At 46.6% G+C, this 27500-nt stretch overlaps 1 protein-coding gene across 1 annotated transcript in view; it reads left to right on the top strand.

Annotated features, from left to right (window-relative positions):
- Positions 1-27500, top strand: part of LOC118366657 (DNA-binding protein SATB2-like) — an 82333-nt gene that overhangs the window by 52550 nt on the left and 2283 nt on the right. Inside the window, 11 exon segments of the mRNA XM_052493693.1 lie at positions 4363-4489; positions 5744-5867; positions 7353-7455; positions 8432-8482; positions 8707-8879; positions 8881-9288; positions 10918-11130; positions 12090-12176; positions 14235-14387; positions 15512-15706; positions 26837-27500. The exon segment at positions 26837-27500 is cut by the window's right edge and continues 2283 nt beyond it. Of these exon segments, the coding sequence (XP_052349653.1) occupies positions 4363-4489; positions 5744-5867; positions 7353-7455; positions 8432-8482; positions 8707-8879; positions 8881-9288; positions 10918-11130; positions 12090-12176; positions 14235-14387; positions 15512-15706; positions 26837-27490 (2288 nt within the window). The 3' untranslated portion in view covers positions 27491-27500.

The following is a 27500-nucleotide window of genomic DNA, read 5'->3' as shown; positions in this document are numbered from 1 at the left end:
TGGGGATATATCCTAAATAGGTACACAAAGGTAGAAATATACAAAACTCCACTGTCCTCAGGCCCCCTAGCAAGCCGGCCTATACCCTCCACTGTTCTCCGGCCCCCTAGCTAGCCGGCCTATACCCTCCACTGTCCTCTGACCCCCTAGCTAGCCGGCCTATACCCTCCACTGTCCTCAGGCCCCCTAGCTAGCCGGCCTATACCCTCCACTGTTCTCCGGCCCCCTAGCTAGCCGGCCTATACCCTCCACTGTCCTCTGACCCCCTAGCTAGCCGGCCTATACCCTCCACTGTTCTCCGGCCCCCTAGCTAGCCGGCCTATACCCTCCACTGTCCTCAGGCCCCCTAGCTAGCCGGCCTATACCCTCCACTGTCCTCAGGCCCCCTAGCTAGCCGGCCTATACCCTCCACTGTTCTCCGGCCCCCTAGCTAGCTGGCCTATACCCTCCACTGTCCTCGGACCCCCTAGCTAGCCGGCCTATACCCTCCACTGTTCTCCGGCCCCCTAGCAAGCCAGCCTATACCCTCCACTGTTCTCCGGCCCCCTAGCTAGCCGGCCTATACCCTCCACTGTTCTCCGGCCCCCTAGCTAGCCGGCCAATACCCTCCACTGTCCTCAGGCCCCCTAGCTAGCCGGCCTATACCCTCCACTGTCCTCAGGCCCCCTAGCTATCCGGCCTATACCCTCCACTGTCCTCTGACCCCCTAGCTAGCCGGCCTATACCCTCCACTGTTCTCCGGCCCCCCAGCTAGCCGGCCTATACCCTCCACTGTTCTCCGGCCCCCTAGCTAGCCGGCCTATACCCTCCACTGTCCTCGGACCCCCTAGCTAGCCGGCCTATACCCTCCACTGTTCTCCGGCCCCCTAGCTAGCCGGCCTATACCCTCCACTGTTTTCCGGCCCCCTAGCTAGCCGGCCTATACCCTCCACTGTTTTCCGGCCCCCTAGCTAGCCGGCCTATACCCTCCACTGTTCTCCGGCCCCCTAGCTAGCCGGCCTATACCCTCCACTGTTCTCCGGCCCCCTAGCTAGCCGGCCTATACCCTCCACTGTCCTCCGGCCCCCTAGCTACCCTCCACTGTCCTCGGACCCCCTAGCTAGCCGGCCTATACCCTCCACTGTTCCTCCGGCCCCCGAGCTAGCCGGCCTATACCCTCCACTGTTCTCCGGCCCCCTAGCAAGCTGGCCTATACCCTCCACTGTCCTCGGACCCCCTAGCTCGCTGGCCTATACCCACCACTGTTCTCCGGCCCCCTAGCTAGCCGGCCTAAACCCTTCACTGTCCTCAGGCCCCCTAGCTAGCCGGCCTATACCCTCCACTGTTCTCCGGCCCCCTAGCTAGCCGGCCTATACCCTCCACTGTCCTCAGGCCCCCTAGCTAGCTGGCCTATACCCTCCACTGTCCTCAGGCCCCCTAGCTAGCCGGCCTATACCCTCCACTGTCCTCAGGCCCCCTAGCTAGCCGGCCTATACCCTCCACTGTTCTCCTGCCCCCTAGCTAGCCGGCCTATACCCTCCACTGTCCTCCGGCCCCCTAGCTAGCCGGCCTATACCCTCCACTGTCCTCTGGCCCCCTAGCTAGCCGGCCTATACCCTCCACTGTTCTATGACCCCCTAGCTAGCCGGCCTATACCCTCCACTGTCCTCCGGCCCCCTCGCTAGCCGGCCTATACCCTCCACTGTCCTCAGGCCCCCGAGCTAGCCGGCCTATACCCTCCACTGTTCTATGACCCCCTAGCTAGCTGGCCTATACCCTCCACTGTCCTCCGGCCCCCTAGCTAGCCGGCCTATACCCTCCACTGTCCTCCGGCCCCCTAGCTAGCCGGCCTATACCCTCCACTGTCCTCCGACCCCCCTAGCCAGCCGGCCTATACCCTCCACTACACAATGTGACACACAATGAGGAAAGCAGATCAGCTCTCCCAAATCAAAGCTAACCCAGCTATATAAACAGAAAGCACTCAGAGAGAGAAGAGGGAAAATGATCTGAGAGGAGGGGGATGAAGGAGGGCAGTTCTACACAAATTGTCTTCATCTGTCTCCATAGCTTTTCCTCACTAATTCAGTATCTCGGCAAAATATCTATCCACAGATACACAGTTAGTAGTGGAAGAAACAGCAGAGTTCCTTGCCTTCCTCTCTGGGACTGAAGGATTGGATCACTTAACCCATCTTTAGTACAGGGCACAACTGAGACTAACTATTGTTGAAAGAATAGGACGTAAATGTGTTTTGCAGTGTTATGGTTGGGCAATGTCCCATTGTCTCCACCACGTCTGTGTTTTTTAAAAAGCAATACAGTACTGCTTCTTTGGATGCACGACACGGAAGCTGTTTGACTATTAGATTGGGTTGTGTGCACCCACACACACATATATATATAATATATATGTGTGTGTGTGTGTGTGTGTGTGTGTGTGCGTGTGTGTGCATGTGCGTGTGCGTGTGTGTCTGTGAGAGAGAGAGATATCTATCAGGCCCCGTCTGGCTCTGATTTAGAGGATAGTAATGCGATTAGCATTGTTTAGTTTTCACAGCTCCAGTCAGCAAGAGTCTCAGGGAAGGCCCTGTGTGTGTTCATGTTTACAGTATTATTGTTCTGTTATTTATACCGAAGAGGTCCAGATCTTACGCAGTTATTCCCCTTCTCCTTTTTCCACACTCATTGGCTCTGTATGTAGATCATTGGCGTGAGTTGTAGATGGACATTTATTTGTAAGGCTTTCATACAAAGCTAAAGAACACCCACAAACTACAGGGAACCGTAGTGTGTAGTGTAGTGGTAAGTGAGGAGAGGAAAACGCATTAGAAATACAGACATTATGTATCTCTTTATTCTCTGCTCCAACTCTCAATGTGACTAATGACAGCCATGAGCAACATCAGACACTTTGTCTCTGAGGCAATATAGTGGTGAATTATACAGCAGTTTTTAGTGTTTTAAGGCTGGGCTGTAACAAAAGCCTGCACCACTCAATTAGTGGTAGCAGGGGTTGGGGTATCTCTCCCAACCCTGACAAACCTGTTCTATAGAATAGTTACCTCCTATTACCCTGCCCAACCCATCCCACCTCTCCCTCATACAATGAGAGCCACTTTTACAGCTTTCAATTTAGGTTGATCAAACAACCATTGACCTGTTTTATTGCAGGTATTACTGAGTGGGTTGACGTGTTGCCCCAGCCTTCTATACACTGTCACTGTCTTGTCTTGTCTGTCTGCTGTGTTGACGTCTTCTGCCCGCTGTGTGTGTGTGTGTGTGTGTGTGTGTGTGTGTGTGTGTGTGTGTGTGTGTGTGTGTGTGTGTGTGTGTGTGTGTGTGTGTGTGTGTGTGTGTGTGTGTGTGTGTGTGTGTGTGCGTGCGTGCGTGCGTGCGTGCGTGCGTGCGTGCGTGCGTGCGTGTGTGTGTGGTTAATGTTAATGGGACTAGCTCATTGGGTGTCTCTTCCATAGTTGATAAGGTTCTAATAGATAAGGCTCTATCTGCTGTGCAGCCTCAAAGGAACTGGTCCGCTGGGAGAGAGAGACCTTCACACACACACACACACACACACACACACACACACACACACACACACACACACACACACACACACACACACACACACAAACACACACACACACACACACACACACACACACACACACACACACACACACACACACACACACACACACACACACACACACACACCTGGACAGATATCCATTGGCACGTAAACACAAACACAGACAGCAAACCCACATGTTCACACACTCAGACAGACGGACAGATAGGGAGTCATGCGCCAACTGGCACTTTGTTAGCAACCCCCGAATTGCAAACACTTTGTTCTCCCTGCAAAGCCATATTTTCTGTAGGTGCATACTACCCACGCACACACGCACACACACGCACACACACACACACACACATATTCTCTGATCCTCTCTATTTCATGGAGGTTTTATTCTGGGCAGTGTTACCAGGGGTTAAGTACTGTGGTGATGATGTCATGGAACAATATAATGATGTTGGGGGTTAATTAAGTTTACCTCTCCCTATTACTGTGTGTGTTTTTGAGCGGAGGGAGCTGATATTATTTGTGTCTCACTAATCATCTCTCTCTCTCTTTCTCTCTCTCTCGCTCTCTCTCTCTCTCTCTCTCTCCATCGCTCTCTCTCGCTATCTCTCTCGCTATCTCTCTCGCTCTCTCTCTCTATCTCTCTCTCTCTCTCTCTCTCTCTCTCTCTCTCTCTCTCTCTCTCTCTCTCTCTCTCTCTCTCTCTCTCTCTCTCTCTCTCTCTCTCTCTCTCTCTCTCTCTCTCTCTCTCTCTCTCTCTCTCTCTCTCTCTCTCTCTCTCTCGCTCTTTCTCTCAGGCATCATCAAGGTGGGTCATTGGAACCCTCTGCCCATCCACTTCCTATCAGATGCTCCTGAAGCCACGGTGGCTGATATGTTGCTGGATGTCTATCACATGGTCACCCTCCGCATTCAGCTACAGAGGTGTGTGTGTGTGTGTGTGTGTGTGTGTGTGTGTGTGTGCGCGCACGCGCACATGTGTTACTTGCTGTTGAGGGGTGAGGAGGAAAATGTGGTGGGCAAATATAGCTTTAGCTACACAGACTATAAACTTACAGTGACAGAATTTATTGAAAGGCTTTGTATTTCCTTGTATTTCCACTGTTTAGATTGATTTTGGAGATACTACAACATTCCAACTCTTGGAATAATGTTGGAGTATTTCAATGTTATTAAATCAGACAGAGTTCCTTTGGGTGACTGATGTCATCTTGGCATTTTCTACATTTTCACTATAGGCCTCTGTAGTTCAACAGTTTACTGTTGTGGAGTATTAGGTTTAAAATCTAAATTGGGAACGATCCAAGGAGCCAGCTAGCCCAGATCCCAACATCAGAGATTGATTTATTATCTGCATTTTTCTCCAAGAGAGCTTTCATGTCAGTAACTTGCACTTTTCCAAAGAATCAGTGGCCCTGATAGCCAGATAAACAGAGATGGATAGACTCCAGATGATTGGAATGTGGTCCTTATTGTGTTGTCGCATACTATCCAGCTTTGTTTACATCTGTCTCCATGATGATGGTATTGCCTGACATGTATAGTATTGCCATGGTGATGAGAGGAAGCCCATTGGCCGGCAGTGGGAGAAGATTGATTTTGGCCGACATTCTGCAAAAATTCTCATCAAAGAAACATTTGATCTCAATATAGTCTTCTGTTCCCCAAACCTTGGCAAAGTTTTTTTTAAATGGCGTTGTTTAGAAGGAGTGCAAGGGCGAATTGAGTTATTGCACACTCTCACTTCACAGAGAAGATGTTCTCTAACATGCTAGAACGTGCCAATAGGATCTCGCTAGCTCGTGCTTGGATCTGCCCACTATGATTCATTTGCTCCCATTGGAAACAACAGGCTGTGGTCTATCTTGGGTTAGTTATAAAAATCTTCGGTATTGCCCTTAGAGACTGATGTGAGTTGAGGCAAATAAATAGGTGGTTTGTGGAATAGTACAATATCTGGATAGGACAGTGTAGACCAATTCCCTAGTTATTGACTAAATAGTTCTGACTTCAAGAATTCAGTCACTATGATGCAGTGATGAACTTACACAAGGCTGGTGCAACCTAACCTTGTTAAACCAGACTGAAAACAGCATTCGGTATAGATTAGCCAGGCTACGTGCAACCAGCCCCAGGACAGGAAATAGGAAGTGACTGACTTTTTTTATGGTTCTGTAGCTTTGCCAAGCTGGAGGACCTTCCGTCAGAGCAGTGGAACCACGCCACGGTGAGGAACGCCCTCAAGGAGCTTCTCAAGGAGATGAACCAAAGCACACTGGCCAAGGAGTGCCCCCTCTCACAGGTGATACTGCACCCCTATCAAACCTCTACAACACTCCAATACTACCCTGATCTGCTCAATTCTCTCACAATCAGGAATCTAAAATGTGACAATGTTGGTCGCATATGCTCCTAAATATACACTGTGCACAAAACATTAGGAACACCTTCCTAATATTGAGTTGCAACCCCTTTTGCCCTCAGAACAGCCTCAATTCATCGGGGCATGGACTCTACAAGGTGTCGAAAGCGTTCCACAGGGATGCTGGCCCATGTTGACTCCAATGCTTCCCACAGTTGTGTCAAGTTGGCTGGATGTCTTTGGGTGGTGGACCATTCTTGATGTACATGGGAAATTGTTGAGGGTAAAAAGATCCGGCAGCGTTGCAGTTCTTGACACACTCAAACCGATACGCCTGGTACCTACTACCATATCCGTTGAAAAGCACTTCAATCTTTTGTCTTGCCCATTCATCCTTTGAATGGCACACATACACAATCCATGTCTCAATTGTCTCAAGGCTTAAAAATAGTTCTGTAACCTGTCTCCTCCCTTTCATGAAAACTGATTGAAGTGGATTTAACAAGTGGCATCAATAAGGGATCATAGCCTTCACGTGGATTCACCTGGTCAGTCGATGTCATGGAAAGAGCAGGTGTTCCTAATGTTTTGTACACTCAGTGTATTGCTGTGCATAGAAAAAACTCTGCCCTATAGTAATTGTCGTAATGATTAGGCTTTGCGGTACCATTGATTCTCAGATCCCTAGAGAAAAAGTGAGCGCAGATTTGTGACAGTGATGGTCGCACCATAACTAAGAGAACCTGCTGTTCAAACGTTGCGACCTATTACCTGCACTACGTTTCTTTCCTTCTAAAGCTGCAGCTTTATGCATCTCCATTGGCGGGCCGCATTTTATATTCATAAACCATGACGCAGGCCATAACACTTTGTTAAGTCATGTTACCTCGTTAGCTAGCTAGTTAACAACCTGGTAACTTTACCAGTATATCTGAACATTAGGGGGCACAGAAAGAATGGAAAAGACATAGCTTCTTCAGAAGATCAATCATCATAGCAATGAATGAATGACAGATTCACACGCCATCTCTCAGAACATCGCTGACACTCTTAAAGAGACGGTGGACAATTTTCAATGTAATTCATCTCAATAGGAGACCATGCTTATTACACAATGTAGAAACCTAAAATTCCCCAAATGACTTTATGTGTGTGTGTTATTTATGTATCTGTGCATGCTGTGTTTAAACGGAGCTCAATGTGTGGGTGTTGATCCCTGCGTCAATTGCATCCATGTGTGCTGCTATGGTGATGGGCTAGATTTCAATGGGTGGCTTCCCCTGGTGATATATGTATATCTTTTTCAATTATAGTTTGGGTATGTGTGTGTTTGTGTGTGCAAGTGAGCGAGCATTCAAATTGATCGCCAATTAAACATCTCTCTCCTTCTCTCTCCCCCTTCTCTCTCCTTCTCTCTCTCTACAGAGTATGATTTCCTCAATAGTAAACAGCTCCTACTATGCCAATGTCTCCACTGCCAAATGCCAGGAATTTGGACGCTGGTACAAGAAGTACAAGAAAATCAAAGGTGAGAAATGTGACCTCTGGGAACACCCAACTAGCATGGACCAATTCTCAGTGTCTTGGACCAATTCTCAGTGTCTGCACCACTTGGGAGCCCGAACCGTCTCACAACCACTTTACTAACTGTCTCCTGTCCTTCTCTAACCTATACCTTAGCCAATGATTACTATGTACTGGATTGGCCAAGCCACTTGAGTGACAGCCTATTAGCGGCCAATGGCCATTCCCAATCCTGTCCTGACCCCTGGCTGCCATCTGAAAGAGGGAGGAAGAGAAGATAATAAAGGAAATCTATAGTCGCCTGTTAACTGGCATCTCCTTCACACAGGGAGCACTGACTCTTCTTTATTAGAACCAGCTGATCTGTCCAGTGTAACCACAACCACAGGGGGTTCTACAGTACAACACAGGCCTGCCTCACAGACAGTCACACACAGACCACTGACCCCTCCTCAGCCTGTCTGTCTGTTTGTCTCTCCATCCGCCCATCCAGCACACAACGCCTGCATGGGACAATTTCTCCCCTACTCTCCAGCCCCCTTGTCCCCCATCCCACACACACATACATGTGTACGCACACATACACACACACACGCACACACACTCCCCCATAGCTCTATAATTACCCTGCCGGACAGATCAAAGCAAAGCCTAAACCACAAACACAGAGTCACAGAGAGACCAGAGGAGAATAAAGTGATGTGGAGGGAGGCAGCGGTTGTCTGACAGAGTGAGTTGATGCAGTGTTGGGTTACACAGCCACTCCACTATTAGTTCTGGTCTCTGCCTGGCAGGGAAAAACACATGCTGTACGTTCACTAGCCTCCAGATGTGGACACAGTGAGTAATGGGTGATCACTGGCTGTCCTGTCAGTCATAGTCGAGAAGTGTGCATAGGTGTAGAGGAGAGGAATGTGTGTACAGTAGGTGTTTGTGTTGTTAAGTGTTGCATCTCTCACTCTATTTCTCTCATTTCCTAGGAGATTATCTGGAGAAGATGTGGCCAGGAAGAGATCATTCAGAAATCAAAGGTGAGGAATCCACTGTTTGTACTGTTTCTATGATTGAAGTTAGAATGTGGCCCACTATGTTAGACCAGCATCACACTCATCTCCCCTTCCTTCCTTCCTTCCTTCCTTCCTTCCTTCCTTCCTTCCTTCCTTCCTTCCTTCCTTCCTTCCTTCCTTCCTTCCTTCCTTCCTTCCTTCCTTCCTTCCTTCCTTCCTTCCTTCCTTCCTTCCTTTTCCTTCCCCAGTGGAGAGAGACAGCCTGGCAGACTTCTGTGTCATGGGCCATCGTCCCCCTTCCCACCTGGCCAGCCTGGCCCAGCTCAGCCACCTTGGAGGGGGTGGAGGTACCCTCCTCAAGGGTGGATCTGGAGACCCCCACAACCCCTCCCAACCCCCCCAACACCAACCCCAACAACAACACCCCCTCGCCCCACGGCCAGCTCCACCACAGCCCCCCTCTGCGTGGCCAGATCCCCCCTCCAGGCCCTCCAGCCTCCCTTCAGCCTCTCCTTGGCCCAGGCGGGCTTCTCTCCCCCCAGCTTAGCCCTCAGCTTGTCCGACAGCAGCTAGCCATGGCTCACCTCATCAACCAGCAGCTCGCTGTTAACCGCCTGCTAGCCCACCAGCACCCACAGGCCCTCAACCAGCAGTTCCTCAACCACCCTCCCATCCCTCGGCCCTCCAAGGCAGGGGGCCCTGGGGACCCCGGGAACAATCCGTCTGTTGCGGAAGTCTCCACTGATATCTACCAGCACGTCAGGGACGAACTGAAGAGAGCTAGCGTCTCACAGGCTGTGTTCGCTCGCGTGGCCTTCAACAGAACACAGGTAACCAGACTAACAGAACACAGTTAACAGAATACAGGGAACCATAGAATGCTGGTGCTATACTGTAACAGAACACATGTAACCATAGAACACAGGTGACATAGGTAACAGAACACAGGTAACCATAGAACACAGGTGACATGGGTAACAGAACACAGGTAACCATAGAACACAGGTGACATAGGTAACAGAACACAGGTAACCATAGAACACAGGTGACATGGGTAACAGAACACAGGTAACCATAAAACACAGGTGACATGGGTAACAGAACACAGGTAACCATAAAACACAGATGACATGGGTAACAGAACACAGGTAACCATAGAACACAGGTGACATAGGTAACAGAACACAGGTAACCATAGAACACAGGTGACATGGGTAACAGAACACAGGTAACCATAGAACACAGGTGACATGGGTAACAGAACACAAGTAACCATAGAACACAGGTGACATACAGTAGGTAACAGAACACAGGTAACCATAGAACACAGGTGACATACAGTAGGTAACAGAACACAGGTAACCATAAAACACAGGTGACATACAGTAGGTAACAGAACACAGGTAACCATAGAACACAGGTGACATGGGTAACAGAACACAGGTAACCATAGAACACAGGTGACATGGGTAACAGAACACAGGTAACCATAGAACACAGGTGACATACAGTAGGTAACAGAACACAGGTAACCATAGAACACAGGTGACATAGGTAACAGAACACAGGTAACCATAGAACACAGGTGACATAGGTAACAGAACACAGGTAACCATAAAACACAGGTGACATACAGTAGGTAACAGAACACAGGTAACCATAAAACACAGGTGACATACAGTAGGTAACAGAACACAGGTAACCATAGAACACAGGTGACATAGGTAACAGAACACAGGTAACCATAGAACACAGGTGACATAGGTAACAGAACACAGGTAACCATAGAACACAGGTGACATGGGTAACAGAACACAGGTAACCATAAAACACAGGTGACATGGGTAACAGAACACAGGTAACCATAAAACACAGGTGACATGGGTAACAGAACACAGGTAACCATAGAACACAGGTGACATGGGTAACAGAACACAGGGCAGGAAACCGACCAAGTATGTAGCCACACATAGTGCAGTGGAGGGCAGGGGTAAAGGACTGAAGACAGGATGAGAGGATAGAATAATGTAATGTCAATGCTGATGTCCCATTTACAAAACGATTTGGAATATTGGGATGACTTTGAGATAAGTCAGCAGTAATATTTCCATGATTTGGTTTCTCCTCGGGGGTTTCAGCCAGTTTCAATTTAATCTCTGAGTGTTATGAGTGAGGTAAGCTGATGCCACAGCTTGCTGTGTTTCCCTGCTCCAGTTCAGTCTCTTTCTCCGCCCTCCCAGCAGTACACACACCTGCTGCATTCACACACAGTCACGCCCCATTAGAGCCAATATGGAGCTCACATGAAGGGTTTAGGGCAGGTGAAGTGTGCATGTGTGTGTTGTGCATGCATGCACATGGTTGTACGAGCGAGTGCGTACAGTGCGTGTGTGTGCAACCACTCATTCTAAATGTATATGTTTGCGGCGTGTGTGCATGTGTGTGTGTGTGTGCACCAGGGCCTGCTGTCGGAGATCCTGCGGAAGGAGGAGGACCCTCGCTCTGCCTCTCAGTCCCTGCTGGTCAACCTCAAAGCCATGCAGAACTTCCTCAACCTCCCTGAGGGGGAGAGAGACCGTATTTACCAGGAGGAGCGTGAGCGCAGCATGAACCCCCCTGTCGGCCTGCCCCCTACCCCTAGCTCCAGCCCCGGGGGCCCCCGCCTCTCACAGGTACCCCGCCCACCACCCACCACCCTCCAAAACTACCATAGACATTCTCCACCAAGCTCCTCTACAGCAGGGCCTGTGTGTGTCTGGTTGACTGTGGTGTGTCTTGTCTGTCTTTGTGCCTTGTTGATGGTTTATATTGTCTGTATGTTTTAGTTTCTGTCTGGCGGTTGGTTTGGTTGGTGTCTGTGGATCTGCATCTCAGTGGTCTAAGGCTCTGCATCTCAGTGGTCTAAGGTTCTGCATCTCAGTGGTCTAAGGTTCTGCATCTCAGTGGTCTAAGGCTCTGCATCTCAGTGCCAGCTGTGCCACTAGAGATTCTGGGTTCGAGTCCAGGCTCTGTCACAGACGGCCGCAACCGGGAGACCCATGGGGCGGCGCACAATTGGCCCAGCGTCGTCCAGGTTAGGGGATGGTAGTGACTAGTGACTGCTGTGGCGAGCCGGGCGCAGTGCATGGTGACACGGTGGCCAGGTGTACTGTGTTTCCTCCGACACATTGGTGCGGCTGGCTTCTGGGTTAAATGGGCATTATGTCAAGAAGCAGTGCGGCTTGGTTGAGTTGTGTTTCGGAGGACGCACGGCTCTCGACCTTCGCCTCTCCCGAGTCCGTACGGGAGTTGCAGCGATGAGACAAGACTGTAACTACCACGAAATTGGGGAGAAAAAGAGGCTACATTATTTTTTTAAATAACATTATTTAAAAAAAAGATTAGTCTTCCAAACTAGGGGATCTACTAAGTCAGGGTTAAAAAATATACTGGGAAAGGGGATAGTACTAAAGACACCGATCTAACCATATGTAACTATATGTTGAGAAAAGGCACATAAATACATCTCACTGATTGTGTCTCTATGTTTTGTGCGTGTGATGTTAGGTGACGAGATGGTAACAATGTAAATGTTTGACAGGACGTATTTAGACCGACCATCACTAACCATGTCCCATGCCACCTCATGCAGAAGGTGTGGGAGAGAGGTCTGGACGAACAGCTCACTCCTGATGCCTGGGCTTCTATCTGGAAGAATAAGACTAAAATCTCCAACTCGGTGAGCAGTTCACCCATCTACAATACTTTTATGTCTCAGTTCACCCATCTACAATACTTTTATGTCTCAGTTCACCCATCTACAATACTTTTATGTCTCCGTTCACCCATCTACAATACTTTTATGTCTCAGTTCACCCATCTACAATACTTTTATGTCTCAGTTCACCCATCTACAATACTTTTATGTCTCAGTTCACCCATCTACAATACTTTTATGTCTCAGTTCACCCATCTACAATACTTTTATGTCTCAGTTCACCCATCTACAATACTTTTATGTCTCAGTTCACCCATCTACAATACTTTTATGTCTCAGTTCACCCATCTACAATACTTTTATGTCTCAGTTCACCCATCTACAATACTTTTATGTCTCAGTTCACCCATCTACAATACTTTTATGTCTCAGTTCACCCATCTACAATACTTTTGTCTCATGTCTCTCAGTTCACCCATCTACAATACTTTTATGTCTCAGTTCACCCATCTACAATACTTTTATGTCTCAGTTCACCCATCTACAATACTTTTATGTCTCAGTTCACCCATCTACAATACTTTTATGTCTCAGTTCACTCATCTACAATACTTTTATGTCTCCGTTCACCCATCTACAATACTTTTATGTCTCAGTTCACCCATCTACAATACTTTTATGTCCCAGTTCACTCATCTACAATACTACTTTTATGTCTCAGTTCACCCATCTACAATACTTTTATGTCCCAGTTCACTCATCTACAATACTACTTTTATGTCTCAGTTCACCCATCTACAATACTTTTATGTCTCAGTTCACTCATCTACAATACTTTTATGTCTCAGTTCACCCATCTACAATACTTTTATGTCTCAGTTCACCCATCTACAATACTTTTATGTCTCAGTTCACCCATCTACAATACTTTTATGTCTCAGTTCACTCATCTACAATACTTTTATGTCTCAGTTCACCCATCTACAATACTTTTATGTCTCAGTTCACCCATCTACAATACTTTTATGTCTCAGTTCACTCATCTACAATACTTTTATGTCTCAGTTCACTCATCTACAATACTTTTATGTCTCAGTTCACCCATCTACAATACTTTTATGTCTCAGTTCACCCATCTACAATACTTTTATGTCTCAGTTCACCCATCTACAATACTTTTATGTCTCCGTTCACCCATCTACAATACTTTTATGTCTCAGTTTACTCATCTACAATACTTTTATGTCTCGCAATACAGTACTACTTGAGCCTCTGTGAGCCGTGTATTCATCAACAATCCCTTTTTGGCTTGTTCACAGACTGTACCTCACACACAGAATTCCTTTTGATCAGACATGGCTGATATTTTGGTGTACAGTATGTCAAATACTTGCTATGATTGATTTAGTTTGCATGGTAATGTGGAACAAATGAAATAATCCCAAAGTCCAAGAAAATGTCTTGTTTACAATAAAGATACAGCCTGTTGTCATAGGAACATGCTATAGAGAAAGGGACAATTCATTTGGATGTGCTTCCTAACCCCACATGGCCTTTTAGGAACATCACAGATAACAATCTCTCTCTGATGCAAAGGGCAAACACTCATTCTGGGACGAATTTGTGTACTATCATTATTATGTCTGTATAAATTTATCTTGCCATCGTTTACGCTTGGGAATTCCAGATTACTAGTCTGGTCCTGCAAAGATAACCTCAAAGTCTTATAAGAAAACATACTGAGATTCAATACAGAGTCATTCAAACAGAAACTACAAAGGAGAGGAGAGAGAATGGCTTAATGACTTTTCATCTGTAAACATTCTCCATGTCGGAACATGTACGTCTATGAGTCTAATGTTTGTTTAAAAGAAGGAAAAACTTTGACTGATCGTCAACTGATTACCTGTCATTCTTACTTGAAACCTAAACTTTGGTTGTTGGCGCAGGGACAACATGTGAACTAGAGTTGGCAGTGTTACCCATTCAGGCAAACTCTGGTACAACTTCCTGGTTTAATAACTGGTTCTTTCTCTATGGACCGCCTCTCCCTGGTCCCTCCTACCTATCCTCCCTCAGCCCAAGCCGCCATGCCTCAACCCAGACCTGCCCCTGAAGCTGGAGTCTCTGGTCAACATCACGTCAGGTATCTATGATGAGATCCAGCAGGAGATGAAGAGGGCCAAGGTGTCTCAGGCGCTGTTCGCCAAGGTGGCTGCCAACAAGAGCCAGGTGAGAGGCCTGTTTCACCCATGACCCATGACATTGTCCCTATCCTGCTACAGCTTTCCTAACCTATTGTGCCCAACTCCCAGTCCTAACCTATTGTACCCAACTCCCAATCCTAACCTATTGTACCCAACTCCCAATCCTAATCTATTGTGCCCAACTCCCAATCCTAACCTATTGTACCCAACTCCCAATCCTAATCTATTGTGCCCAACTCCCAATCCTAACCTATTGTACCCAACTCCCAATCCTAATCTATTGTACCCAACTCCCAATCCTAATCTATTGTACCCAACTCCCAATCCTAACCTATTGTGCCCAACTCCCAATCCTAACCTTAATCGTTAAGGGAATGCAAACATATGTGGCCCCTGTCAGTGCTTAGGGGCAGTTTCTCCTGTCCTCGTGATGTGGGTGGCGGATGGAGCAGGGTTGATAACCCTCTTCCCCAGGCTGTTATATCAGACAGTCAGTGTGTCTCCACAGTAGTTGATAAACAATACCAGACAGATAAGCCAAATACCAACCTGGGGAAGAACTGATTCAGACATATGATACCCCCCCCCCCCACACACACACAGACTCCTTCAACAAACGCACAAACTGTTTAGAGCACATGAAGACATGGTGTTGTGGGAATGGAAATCTACAGTGAGGACACTGTTTACGTGCGTGTTTGTGAGAGAATATTACCTGTGTGTGTGTGTGTGTGTGTGTGTGTGTGTGTGTGTGTGTGTGTGTGTGTGTGTGTGTGCGTGCGTGCGTGCGTGCGTGCGTGCGTGTGTGTGTATTGATCAAGCTGTGTCTCCCAGGTTCAGGGGTCCGGGGGTGGCTGGGCAGAGTTGGGCTGGGGGTCATGGCTCACTGCACCCATCTGCTGCAGCTGGCCCAGAGAGGAGAGAGGGATGCTGAGGGAGAGGGGGATGGGGGATGAGAGGGAGGATGAAAACTGATCAGGTTATTAACACTGCATGCTGGTGGAGGCTGGATGCACACAACAGCTGGTGTCAAAGACTGGCCTAGTCTAGCATAGATAATAAAATCTTCTCCCCCCCCACTCCCCATCTCTTTCTCCCCTCCCTTCCTCCCTCCCTTCTCCTGTCCCTGCTCCCATCTACCCCTCTTAGGGCTGGCTGTGTGAGTTGCTGCGGTGGAAGGAGAACCCTAGCCCAGAGAACCGTACTCTGTGGGAGAATCTGTGTACCATCCGGAGGTTCCTGACCCTGCTCCAGACAGACAGAGACCTGGTGTATGAAGAGGAGTCCAGGCACCACCACAGTGAGAGGCTGCATACTGTACTACACCTGCCCCAAGAACCACAGGTGAGAGAGACCAGCTGATGTAGCATCAGATTTCCCTAACCTGAGTCCTAACCTTAGTGGTATGGTCCGCGCGCATGGACATGGGCTCCGTATGCTCCAGGGTAACATGGCTCCTTAGGTGTCTGGTGTTTTTGGTATCCATCATTATTTGATGTTGTCTGATATGTCTGTAATATCATTGCTGCTAAAATCAAATATTATACAAATATTTAAAAAACTTACTGCAATGCTGGATCGAGGGATGGTCATTACAGACTTGAATGGATAATGGCAAGAATATCACTCTCCTTTAGTTTGATATCAACCTTCTCACACATTGAATGAGTCTTCGGGACTGGCCCCCTACAACCTTTTCACACACACACACACACACACACACACGCACGCACGCACGCACGCACGCACACACACACACACACACACACACACACACACACACACACACATACACACACACACACGCACACACACACACACAAATGTAAGCATGTAGCATCCTACACAGATGTACAGTAGTCAAGCTCTGCTGATTAAATTGACTTTCTCCAGCCAGGGTCATTATTGTACCAAATACACTGAGGATACACATGCAATTATTCATTAAAACTGAAGTCATGCATGCGCACCCTACGGTTGAATATTTTCCCGATATTTTATAAATGTTCCATCCCCAGAATACATCACTTTTCTCCCGGGCAACCCAATATTTCCTGCCAAAACTGAAAGTGTCATTCAAAAGCCTTTCAAAGCATAGAAATAGACCTACAGTAACAGTCAAAAGTTTGGACAAACCAACTCATTCAAGGTTTTTCTCTATTTTTTTAATTCTCTATTGCCTACATTGTAGAATAATAGTGAAGACATCAAATATATGAAATAACACATATGGAATCATATAGCAACCAAATCAAAATATATTTGAGATTTGAGATTCTTCAAAGTAGCCACCCTTGCCTTGATGATTGCTTTGCACGCTCTTGGCATTCTCTCAACCAGCTTCATGAGGTAGTCACCTGGAATGCATTTAATTTAACAAGTTTGCCTTTCTTTCCTTCTTAATGCATTTAAGCTAATCAGTTGTGTTGTGACAACGTAGGGGTAGTATACAGAAGATAGCCCTATTTGTTAAGACCAAGTCCATATTATGGCAAGAACAGCTCAAATAAGCAAAGAGAAATGACAGTCCGTTACTTTAAGACATGTCAGTTTAGTCACTTATGGCGGAACAGTGCAGTCGCAAAAACCATTAAGCCCTATGATGAAACTGTCTCTCATGAGGACCGCCACAGGAAAGGAAGACCCAGAGTTCCCTCTGCTACAGAGGATAAGTTCATTAGAGTTACCAGCCTCAGAAACTGCAGCCCAAATAAATGCTTGACAGAGTTCAAGTAACAGACACATCTCAACATCAACTGTTCAGAGGAGACTGTATGAATCAGGCCTTCATGGTCAAATTGCTGCAAAGAAACCACTACTAAAGGACACCAAAAAGATGAAGAGACTTGCTTGGGCCAAGACACATGAGCAATGGATTAGACCGGTGGAAATCTGTCCTTTGGTCTGATCAGTCCAAATGTGAGATTTTTGTTTCCAACCGCCGTGTCTTTGTGAGACACAGAGTAGGTGAACTGATGATCTCCGAATGTGTGGTTCCCTCCGTGAAGCATGGAGGAGGAGGTGTGATGGTGGTGGGGTGTTTTTCTGGTGACACTGTCTGTGATTTATTTAGAATTCAAGGCACACTTAACCAGCATGTCTACCACAGCACTCTGCAGCGATATGCCATCCCATCCGGTTTGCGCTTAGTAGGACTATCATTCAACAGGACAATGACCCACACACCTCCAGGCTGTGTAAGAGCTATGTGACCAAGAAGGAGAGTGATGGAGTGCTGCATCAGATGACCTGGCCTCCACAATCACCCGACCTCAACCCAATTGAGATGGTTCGGGGTGAATTGGACCGCAGAGTGAAGGAAAAGCAGCCAACAAGTGCTCAGAATATGTGGGAACTCCTTCAAGACTGTTGGAAAAGTATTCCAGGTGAAGCTGGTTGAGAGAATGCCAAGAGTGTCCAAAGCGGTCATCAAGGCAAAGGGTGGCTACTTTGAAGAATCTAGACTATATTTTGTTTTGTTTTTAAACTTTTTTTGGTTACTACATGATACCATATGTGTTATTTCATAGTTTGGATGGCCACTATTATTCTACAATGTAGAAAATAGTACAAATAAAGAAAAACCCTTGAATGAGTAGGTGTGTCCAAACTTTTGACTGGTACTGTGTGATATAGGATACTGCACATTATGCACAATAGAAAAACATAAAATCCCAAAGATGTAGCCAGCTATATGCTCTCTTGGTTAAATAAATGAAACTCGCTCCAGTAGGCTAATCTTTTTCAGTGTGAACTGTATTACTGTACTGTATTATACTGTATCATATGGACTGGAATTACACACAGCATTCAGACCATGATAAATTAGTATTAGTAGGCTGATGCATGTATACCTTTCATAATATTTCCCCTCATGTTATTAGCCTACGTCCTGTTGCTTTATTCCAGTAAAATGAAACAAGTCTTGTTGTCCTTATCTTCATCATTCTAATGACATCCTTGAATAATGACATCCTTGAATAAAATAGGACTAGAATTAGATGCAGTAGGCTTTCACTTTGCTCCATGAAGATTGAATGGTTATGGCCCTTCTTTCAAACTACCTGTGTTCTATTGGCTGCTGTATTTAACATTCGGCAAACGAGAGCTTACGACCCTCTTCTAATAGTCTATTGGTTTAAGAAATCCAGCAAGCCATTCTAGTCTAACTTTTCCTGCCTGGGACTCCAAGATCTAAGGAGTGTTTTTCAAGGAGAGAGGCCAGCAGAGCACAGGTTTGTGCGTATTATGCAATAGACCGAGGCTATAAGTTAGAAGCTTCTTATGCATAACCCATCATGAATTAGATAAATATAAGGCTAATACTGCATTGACTGTATTGCCTGAAAGAGGTATGCTAGGACATCTATATATAGGGCCATATATCAGTCTAGAACAGGATTATCTACAGTATTTTGGATGCAATTTCAATTGAATTGATAGAGAGAGAGAGAGACTGCGAGAGAGTGCACACGCATGGAGTTATTTAAAGCAACGATATTTGAGTGATAGGCTGTTTTAAAACTCTGCAGCTGCAATAAAATAAAATAATGTTTTCAATAAGAAAATAAGGTGACCCCCGAAGGCCAGATGGAGATGGGTAAATTAGACAGTCAGTCTTTATATTAGTGTAGCATAGACTATGCTGCAGCAAATGTAGGCCTACCTGTCACAAGAAAAACATTTACCATGAGATGATAAGTCTACATGCATTGTGAACTGCACTCCGTAATGAGATGGGCTGTCTGTCCCCACCCTGTCTGTCCCCATGCGAATGAATCATGTGTTTTTGTCCGGGGCTACAAAAGCAATGTGTGCTGTTGGGGCACACGAGAAACGGAGTTGGGAAACACTGAACTAAGTAGACCAGACACAGCTGCTGTTGCATTGGTGTCTATGGGAGACACACCAAGTTAAGTAGAACTGACCATTTATTTTCAAAGCTAAACTGCCGGAGTGAACTATCTTCATTCATCCACTATCTTTGTTAACGGCTCATCATAGAAAGGAAGTGGTTGTTACCACTGTGCCATCATTAACATATTCCTCAGCTAGCTCCTCAAACACACGGACCAGACCAGACCAGAGAGGAGACAAAATATACTCCACAAGTTGTTCATATTAGAGAGGACAGAGAAGGAAGGAGGGACTGAGATGGGCCACACCAAGAGGAGAGGAAGTATAGTGAAGTGATAGATCGAAGAAGGCGAGTGATACATGATAAGGAAGGATGATCTTGGAGAGGGTGGGACAATTTATGGGTAGGCCAAGGAGGACGAAAGTCTGTCAGACTGTATTTGTTTCGGTGCATGTGTGTCCCTCTCCTGTTTTTGTTGTCCAAGTTGACACAGTCAGGAGAGGAAAGCCCCTCCCTAAACCCAGATCAAACTCCATGCAGCACATCTACCCGCCACCTACACACACAGACAGACACACCCACACACACACGCTACCATGCAAGTCACCACAGCCAGACCACACATGTGTTCCAGCTGCTACTCAACTCAGTCCCTCTCACACATATACTGTACACTAGACACATAACTGTATGTGCTGTTAAATCAAATCAAATCAGATCAATTCAATGTTGGTCTCATATACATATTTAGCAGATGTTATTGCGGGTGAAGTGAAATGCTTGTGTTCCTAGCTCCAACAAAAGTGTTAGAAGTGCTTTATGCTATACTGTATGTGCTGTTGGAAGTGCTTTACACTATACCGTATGTGCTGTTGTAAGTGCTTTACGCCATACTGTATGTGCTGTTGGAAGTGCTTTACGCTATACTGTATGTGCTGTTAGAAGTGCTTTATGCTATACTGTATGTGCTGTTGGAAGTGCTTTACGCTATACTGTATGTGCTGTTGGAAATGCTTTATGCTATACTGTATGTGCTGTTGGAGGTGCTTTATGCTATACTGTATGTGCTTTATGTTATACTGTATGTGCAGTTAGAAGTGCTTTATGCTATACTGTATGTGCTGTTGGAGGTGCTTTATGCTATACTGTATGTGCTATATGTTATACTGTATGTGTAATATGTAATATATATGTAATATGTAATATATGCCATTTAGCAGACGCTTTTATCCAAAGCGACTTACAGTCATGTGTGCATACATTCTACGTATGGGTGGTCCCGGGGATCGAACCCACTACCCTGGCGTTACAAGCGCCATGCTCTACCAACTGAGCTACAGAAGGACCATATGTGCTGTTAGAAGTGCTTTATGCTATACTGTATGTGCTGTTGGAGGTGCTTTATGCTATACTGTATGTGCTGTTGGAAGTGCTTTATGCTATACTGTATGTGCTGTTGGAGGTGCTTTATGCTATAAGGTATGTGCTGTTGGAGGTGCCTTATGCCATACTGTATGTGCTGTTGGAGGTGCTTTATGCTATACTGTATGTGCTGTTGGAGGTGCTTTATGCTATACTGTATGTGCTGTTGGAAGTGCTTTATGCTATGCTGTATGTGCTTTATGTTATACTGTATGTGCTGTTAGAAGTGCTTTATGCTATACTGTATGTGCTGTTGGAAGTGCTTTATGCTATACTGTATGTGCTTTATGCTATACTGTATGTGCTGTTAGAAGTGCTTTATGCTATACTGTATGTGCTGTTGGAAGTGCTTTATGCTATACTTTATGTGCTGTTGGAAGTGCTTTATGCTATACTGTATGTGCTGTTAGAAGTGCTTTATGCTATACTGTATGTGCTGTTAGAAGTGCTTTATGCTATACTGTATGTGCTGTTAGAAGTGCTTTATGCTATACTGTATGTGCTGTTGGAAGTGCTTTACGCTATACTGTATGTGCTGTTGTAAGTGCTTTACGCCATACTGTATGTGCTGTTGGAAGTGCTTTATGCTATACTGTATGTGCTGTTTGAAGTGCTTTATGCTATACTGTATGTGCTGTTAGATGTGCTTTATGCTATACTGTATGTGCTGTTGGAAGTGCTTTATGCTATACTTTATGTGCTGTTGGAAGTGCTTTATGCTATACTGTATGTGCTGTTAGAAGTGCTTTATGCTATACTGTATGTGCTGTTAGAAGTGCTTTATGCTATACTGTATGTGCTGTTGGAAGTGCTTTACGCTATACTGTATGTGCTGTTGTAAGTGCTTTACGCCATACTGTATGTGCTGTTGGAAGTGCTTTATGTTATACTGTATGTGCTGTTAGAAGTGCTTTATGCTATACTGTATGTGCTGTTGGAGGTGCTTTATGCTATACTGTATGTGCTGTTGGAAGTGCTTTATGCTATACTGTATGTGCTGTTGGAGGTGCTTTATGCTATACTGTATGTGCTGTTGGAGGTGTTTTATGCTATACTGTATGTGCTGTTGGAGGTGCTTTATGCTATACTGTATGTGCTGTTGGAGGTGCTTTATGCTATACTGTATGTGCTGTTGGAAGTGCTTTATGCTATGCTGTATGTGCTTTATGTTATACTGTATGTGCTGTTAGAAGTGCTTTATGCTATACTGTATGTGCTGTTGGAAGTGCTTTATGCTATACTGTATGTGCTTTATGCTATACTGTATGTGCTGTTAGAAGTGCTTTATGCTATACTGTATGTGCTGTTGGAAGTGCTTTATGCTATACTGTATGTGCTGTTAGAAGTGCTTTATGCTATACTGTATGTGCTGTTGGAAGTGCTTTACGCTATACTGTATGTGCTGTTGTAAGTGCTTTACGCCATACTGTATGTGCTGTTGGAAGTGCTTTATGTTATACTGTATGTGCTGTTAGAAGTGCTTTATGCTATACTGTATGTGCTGTTGGAGGTGCTTTATGCTATACTGTATGTGCTGTTGGAAGTGCTTTATGCTATACTGTATGTGCTGTTGGAGGTGCTTTATGCTATACTGTATGTGCTGTTGGAGGTGTTTTATGCTATACTGTATGTGCTGTTGGAGGTGCTTTATGCTATACTGTATGTGCTGTTGGAGGTGCTTTATGCTATACTGTATGTGCTGTTGGAAGTGCTTTATGCTATGCTGTATGTGCTTTATGTTATACTGTATGTGCTGTTAGAAGTGCTTTATGCTATACTGTATGTGCTGTTGGAAGTGCTTTATGCTATACTGTATGTGCTTTATGCTATACTGTATGTGCTGTTAGAAGTGCTTTATGCTATACTGTATGTGCTGTTGGAAGTGCTTTATGCTATACTGTATGTGCTGTTTGAAGTGCTTTATGCTATACTGTATGTGCTGTTGGAGGTGCTTTATGCTATACTGTATGTGCTGTTGGAAGTGCTTTATGCTATACTGTATGTGCTGTTAGAAGTGCTTTATGCTATACTGTATGTGCTGTTAGAAGTGCTTTATGCTATACTGTATGTGCTGTTAGAAGTGCTTTATGCTATACTGTATGTGCTGTTGGAAGTGCTTTTGTATGGTTTTATGTGAACAATCGGCCAACCCGCCGACCTCACACAACCAGTGACCGAAACAAAATGACTCATAATGAATTATGAATCAACGTCTGCGCTTTTTGTATATCTACAGTATCATGTGACAAGTACTGTATGTGAGGCTGTGGGATATCACCACGTGTGACTGCGTGTCCATTAGATCCACAGGTGGAATTGTGTGTGTATTGTGTGTGCGTGCGTCTGTGTGTGTCCTGTGCTCCCCTACCTACTCAGCCCCTCTCACACCCGTGGGGACAGCATCACATTTCTCCATGACTGACCCTGCCCTGATGACGCTGGGCTGGCTATCTGGCTCTCCTCACCAGCAGTACAGTATCTGCTGCTCTGTTTATGCCTCCATGTGTTGAGCAGTAAGTGCATCCCTCTGCTAATTTGGCAGGCCCAGCCCTTATGAATAATTTCTCTATTGTTATTGCTAAATGTAATTCTGCTGTGTGCGTGTGGGCAGTGGGTACTGTGGCCTGGACCCCTGTGCTGACTGCACCGTGGATTGAGACCACAAGAGCGCTGGACTAGAAAGCTGGCAACAAGCTCGCTTCTTTCTACAGACAGACACAGACACAGACTGTTCTCTCTGCTGCCCCTCTCGTTTTGATGTTTCATTCGTAGGCTACAAGTGCAAACACTTTTATAAACCTATTGGTTCCTCTGATGGGCTAATTGTCAGTTTGAGCAGCTGAGTTCAGCTCTTAGCTCAGTAAACCACAGCCGACTTAATGGTTTAATTACTGATAAGTGGAATGATTGCCACACACACACTTGAACACGCAAAAAGGTCATATGCCAGCCCACCCTCACACACACATAGAGACAGAAACACCTAGAAACACACAGATATATAGTACTTTCACATGATCTCAGTTACGGTATAAGCACTGTAAACAACTCAGTATTCAAACCACACACCTACGCAACAAAGACAGGCTCAGTCACACACACACACCCACACACACACACACACACACACACACACACACACACACACACACACACACACACACACACACACACACACACACACACACACACACACACACACACACACACACACACACACACACACACACACACACACACACACACACACACACACACACACACACACACACACACACACACACACACACACACACACAGAGTGACTCATTCACTCCCCAGGCCTGGTGACACAGGAGAGAGAAGGAAGAAAACACACACCGATTAACAGGAAAGATGAAGTCATGCAGAAAACCAACAGAAAACTGTATTTTCCGTCATTACATATTTATCTGTGTGTTAATGGTGTCTCCGGTGGCAACATACTGTCCCAGGCAGCCCCAACACACACACAGACTCATATAGCAAAACACACACACATACACTCCCCACCCCTGGTCTGCCTGTAGCCCCAAGAGAACCAGGCCTCATTAAGGCTTTAGCTGAATATTTCATGTAGTATAATTCTTTCATAGTTCTGCATCTCTGTAATTCGCCTTGATTTGTGTTTAAAAGGAAACTTTTTCTTTAATGCAATGAACTCTGATGTTCCCTGGTCGCAATTGAAAAAAAAGGGAGAACAGTTTGGATGAATATTGAATTATGCCATGAGAAGAACGACTTCCATCCTCAGTCTACAGTACTTTGTGGATGGAGGGGCGGTAAGGAGGGATGGAGAGATGGAGGAGTGGAGGCTCAGTTGGATGGGTAGAGGGTACAGAAGGATGGAGAAATGGAAGGATTGGAGGGGTAGAGGCTCAATTTAGAGGGGTGAAATGGTTGAGGGGTGATGGGTAGAGTGGACAGAGGGCATGGGGTCAAACAGAGAGGAGGGTTTCATGGCTTTAGCAGGATTGAGGTTGATTTGGAGTTGGAGTCATGTTTGCTTGGCACTGACTCTCTTCATTAGTGTCCCTCTGCATTAGAGAGAGAGAAAGAGAGAGAGAGAGAAAGAGACCGCACTGGATTAAGGAACAACCAGTGAGCCCACTGTGTTTCTGCGTTTGGCTCGGCTCTCTCACGCTGCCACAGAGCCCAGCCCAGCGACCAGGCCTCTGTGTGTGTGAATCCATCCAAGAGTCGCCATCTGTGAAAGGAGTAGAGAAATGACTATCTGGGGTCTGAGTCTATATGAGTGTGTGTGTATTTGTGAGTGTCTCTTTGTTCCTGGTTGTAATAAAGGGAAGGTAAGGGGGGGACGGGGGTAGTGTGAGTACGTGTGTGTGTGTGTGTGTGTGTGTGTGTGTGTGTGTGTGTGTGTGTGTGTGTGTGTGTGTGTGTGTGTGTGTGTGTGTGTGTGTGTGTGTGTGTGTGTGTGTGGTTGTGAGGAGTGTGTGGTCCACATTAGGTCAAAGGGGAGTGCTATTTTCATCCTGTCTTTTCCCTCTTTCCACCGCTGTCACCAGTCCTTCTCATTCCCTCGCTTTGTGTGGCTGCTATTTGTTTCACACAGACATAAAAAAAAGATAATAAACGTCAGAAAGCGGAAAAAAACACCCAACCTACACTCTTCCTGTAAATCGCAACCCTCAAACAGCCCCCACAAGTGAAATCGGAGCAATTTGATGGTCTGGCCTGCCCTCAATATTATTTAAGTAATACCCTGTTATTATTGAAGAGGGAGAGAGAAAAGCGAATGACTATTATCTTTGTGGGTCCTTTAATTTTAATGCACCACAGATTTATAGCTTAGCATTCCAGAGCAGAGGCACAGTGGCTGGGCGGGGGCCTGGGGCCGTGGTGCCCCACCCTGGTCATAAAGCCAGTGTGACAGTGGGATAGCAACGCGCCCCAGAGCTCTGTGATAGCTAGCTGGCTCTCTGACACTCCTCATGCACCAAACAAGACAACAGGACAACAACACTAGTACCTCACTGACTCCCCTGACTCCCTAGGTCTGGCTTTGATCACCTCTCACCTTTACTTATCTCGAGTCTGTCCCACTAACACTCAAACTCCTCGATCTCTCCTTTGCTCGACTCTTTGCCCTCTCGTTGCCCGACTCTTTGCCCTCTCGTTGCCCGACTCTTTGCCCTCTCGTTGCCCGATTCTTTGCCCTCTCGTTGCCCGACTCTTTGCCCTCTCGTTGCCCGACTCTTTGCCCTCTCGTTACCCTCTCTTGGCCCTCTCGTTGCCCTCTCGTTGCCCGACTCTTTGCCCTCTCGTTGCCCGACTCTTTGCCCTCTCGTTGCCTGACTCTTTGCCCTCTCGTTGCCCGACTCTTTGCCCTCTCGTTGCCCGACTCTTTGCCCTCTCGTTGCCCGACTCTTTGCCCTCTCGTTGCCCGACTCTTTGCCCTCTCTTGCCCGACTCTTTGCCCGACTCTTTGCCCTCTCGTTGCCCGACTCTTTGCCCTCTCGTTGCCCGACTCTTTGCCCTCTCGTTGCCCGACTCTTTGCCCTCTCGTTGCCCGACTCTTTGCCCTCTCGTTGCCCGACTCTTTGCCCTCTCGTTCTTACTTCTGCCCCTTTGTTTTTTTCTCTCTGTCCTCCTCACTCCTCCTTCTGCCCTTCTTCTCTCCCCTCCACCCCGAGCTCTTCTTCTTCCCCCAGTCTACCACCTATTATTTAATGACCCCACTTCCTCTAGTGCCCCCTTCTCCCCCAGTGTTGTTAATGATCAGTGTGTATTTGAGTAACACCAACCAGACAGGAGGCAAGACACATGTCCCTCTCCCCCTCAGCTGTTTATCCTCTGGCTCTGTCTGGTTAAACCGTCATGGTGGTAGAGCTGGCAGAGCAGGTGGTTGGAGTTTTACCACGAGCAAATCTTACATCCAGGTCAGAGGTCAACGACACAGGTGCTATAGCAGTTAGTCTCTCTGTGATGGTATTTGAGCTATGAAGCTATGTTTGGCTTTACCCTGGGTTCAGCTAATGCATATCTCTGTTGAACTTAGCTCAGGCAATGGGCATTGCTGGTGTTGAACTTGTTAACCTTGTTGAACTTTTTGTTGACCTCTGACCACTGTAGAATGCCTATACTGTTGAGTGGTGCGTAGCTTTGATGAGGGGTCACTGAGCCCCACTAATCAGCTGTACCTGCTTTCTCACCAGGCACTGCACAGACAACCCCCACAACCCCTGAAGGACCACTCCCCGATGCGTGAGGACCCCATGCCCCTCCAGGGTAATGATGAAGAGTCCCCGAATGTTGAAAGAGTCAGCTCAGGAGTCGGTGGTGGCGTGGTCATTAAGAAGCCTCGGTCGCGCACTAAGATCTCTCTAGAAGCCCTGGGCATCCTGCAGAGCTTCATCCAGGACGTGGGTCTTTACCCGGACCAAGAGGCCATCCACACTCTGTCAGCCCAGCTGGACCTGCCCAAGCACACCATCATCAAGTTTTTCCAGAACCAGCGCTACCACGTCAAGCATCATGGCCGGCTGAAGGAGCTGGGGGAGGGGGGCGGTGGTGTGGACGTCAGCGAATACAGAGACGAGGAGCTCCTCTCCAGCTCAGAGGACCCTGAGTCCAGCGAAGACGGTCATGAGGAGATGTACCCCACTACAGAGAGGGAAAGAAGGGGAAGCAACCCAGCAGGTTCAGCCCCTGCCCTGGCACCAGCCCAGCCTTCAGGGACCAGCATGGGGGCCATGGAGGAGGGCAAGGACAAGGGGCATTCTCATGGTCTGAGTGGGGGCCGAGCCAGCTCCCTGCCCCCTGGTAGCTCCTCATCCAGCCCCAGAGAGCAGGCTGACTTCCAGAGATAGAGACCCAGAG

This window comes from Oncorhynchus keta, chromosome 34 (genome assembly GCF_023373465.1).
Source record: "Oncorhynchus keta strain PuntledgeMale-10-30-2019 chromosome 34, Oket_V2, whole genome shotgun sequence".
NCBI lineage: Eukaryota > Metazoa > Chordata > Actinopteri > Salmoniformes > Salmonidae > Oncorhynchus > Oncorhynchus keta.
This window is presented reverse-complemented; position numbering and strand designations above follow the sequence as displayed.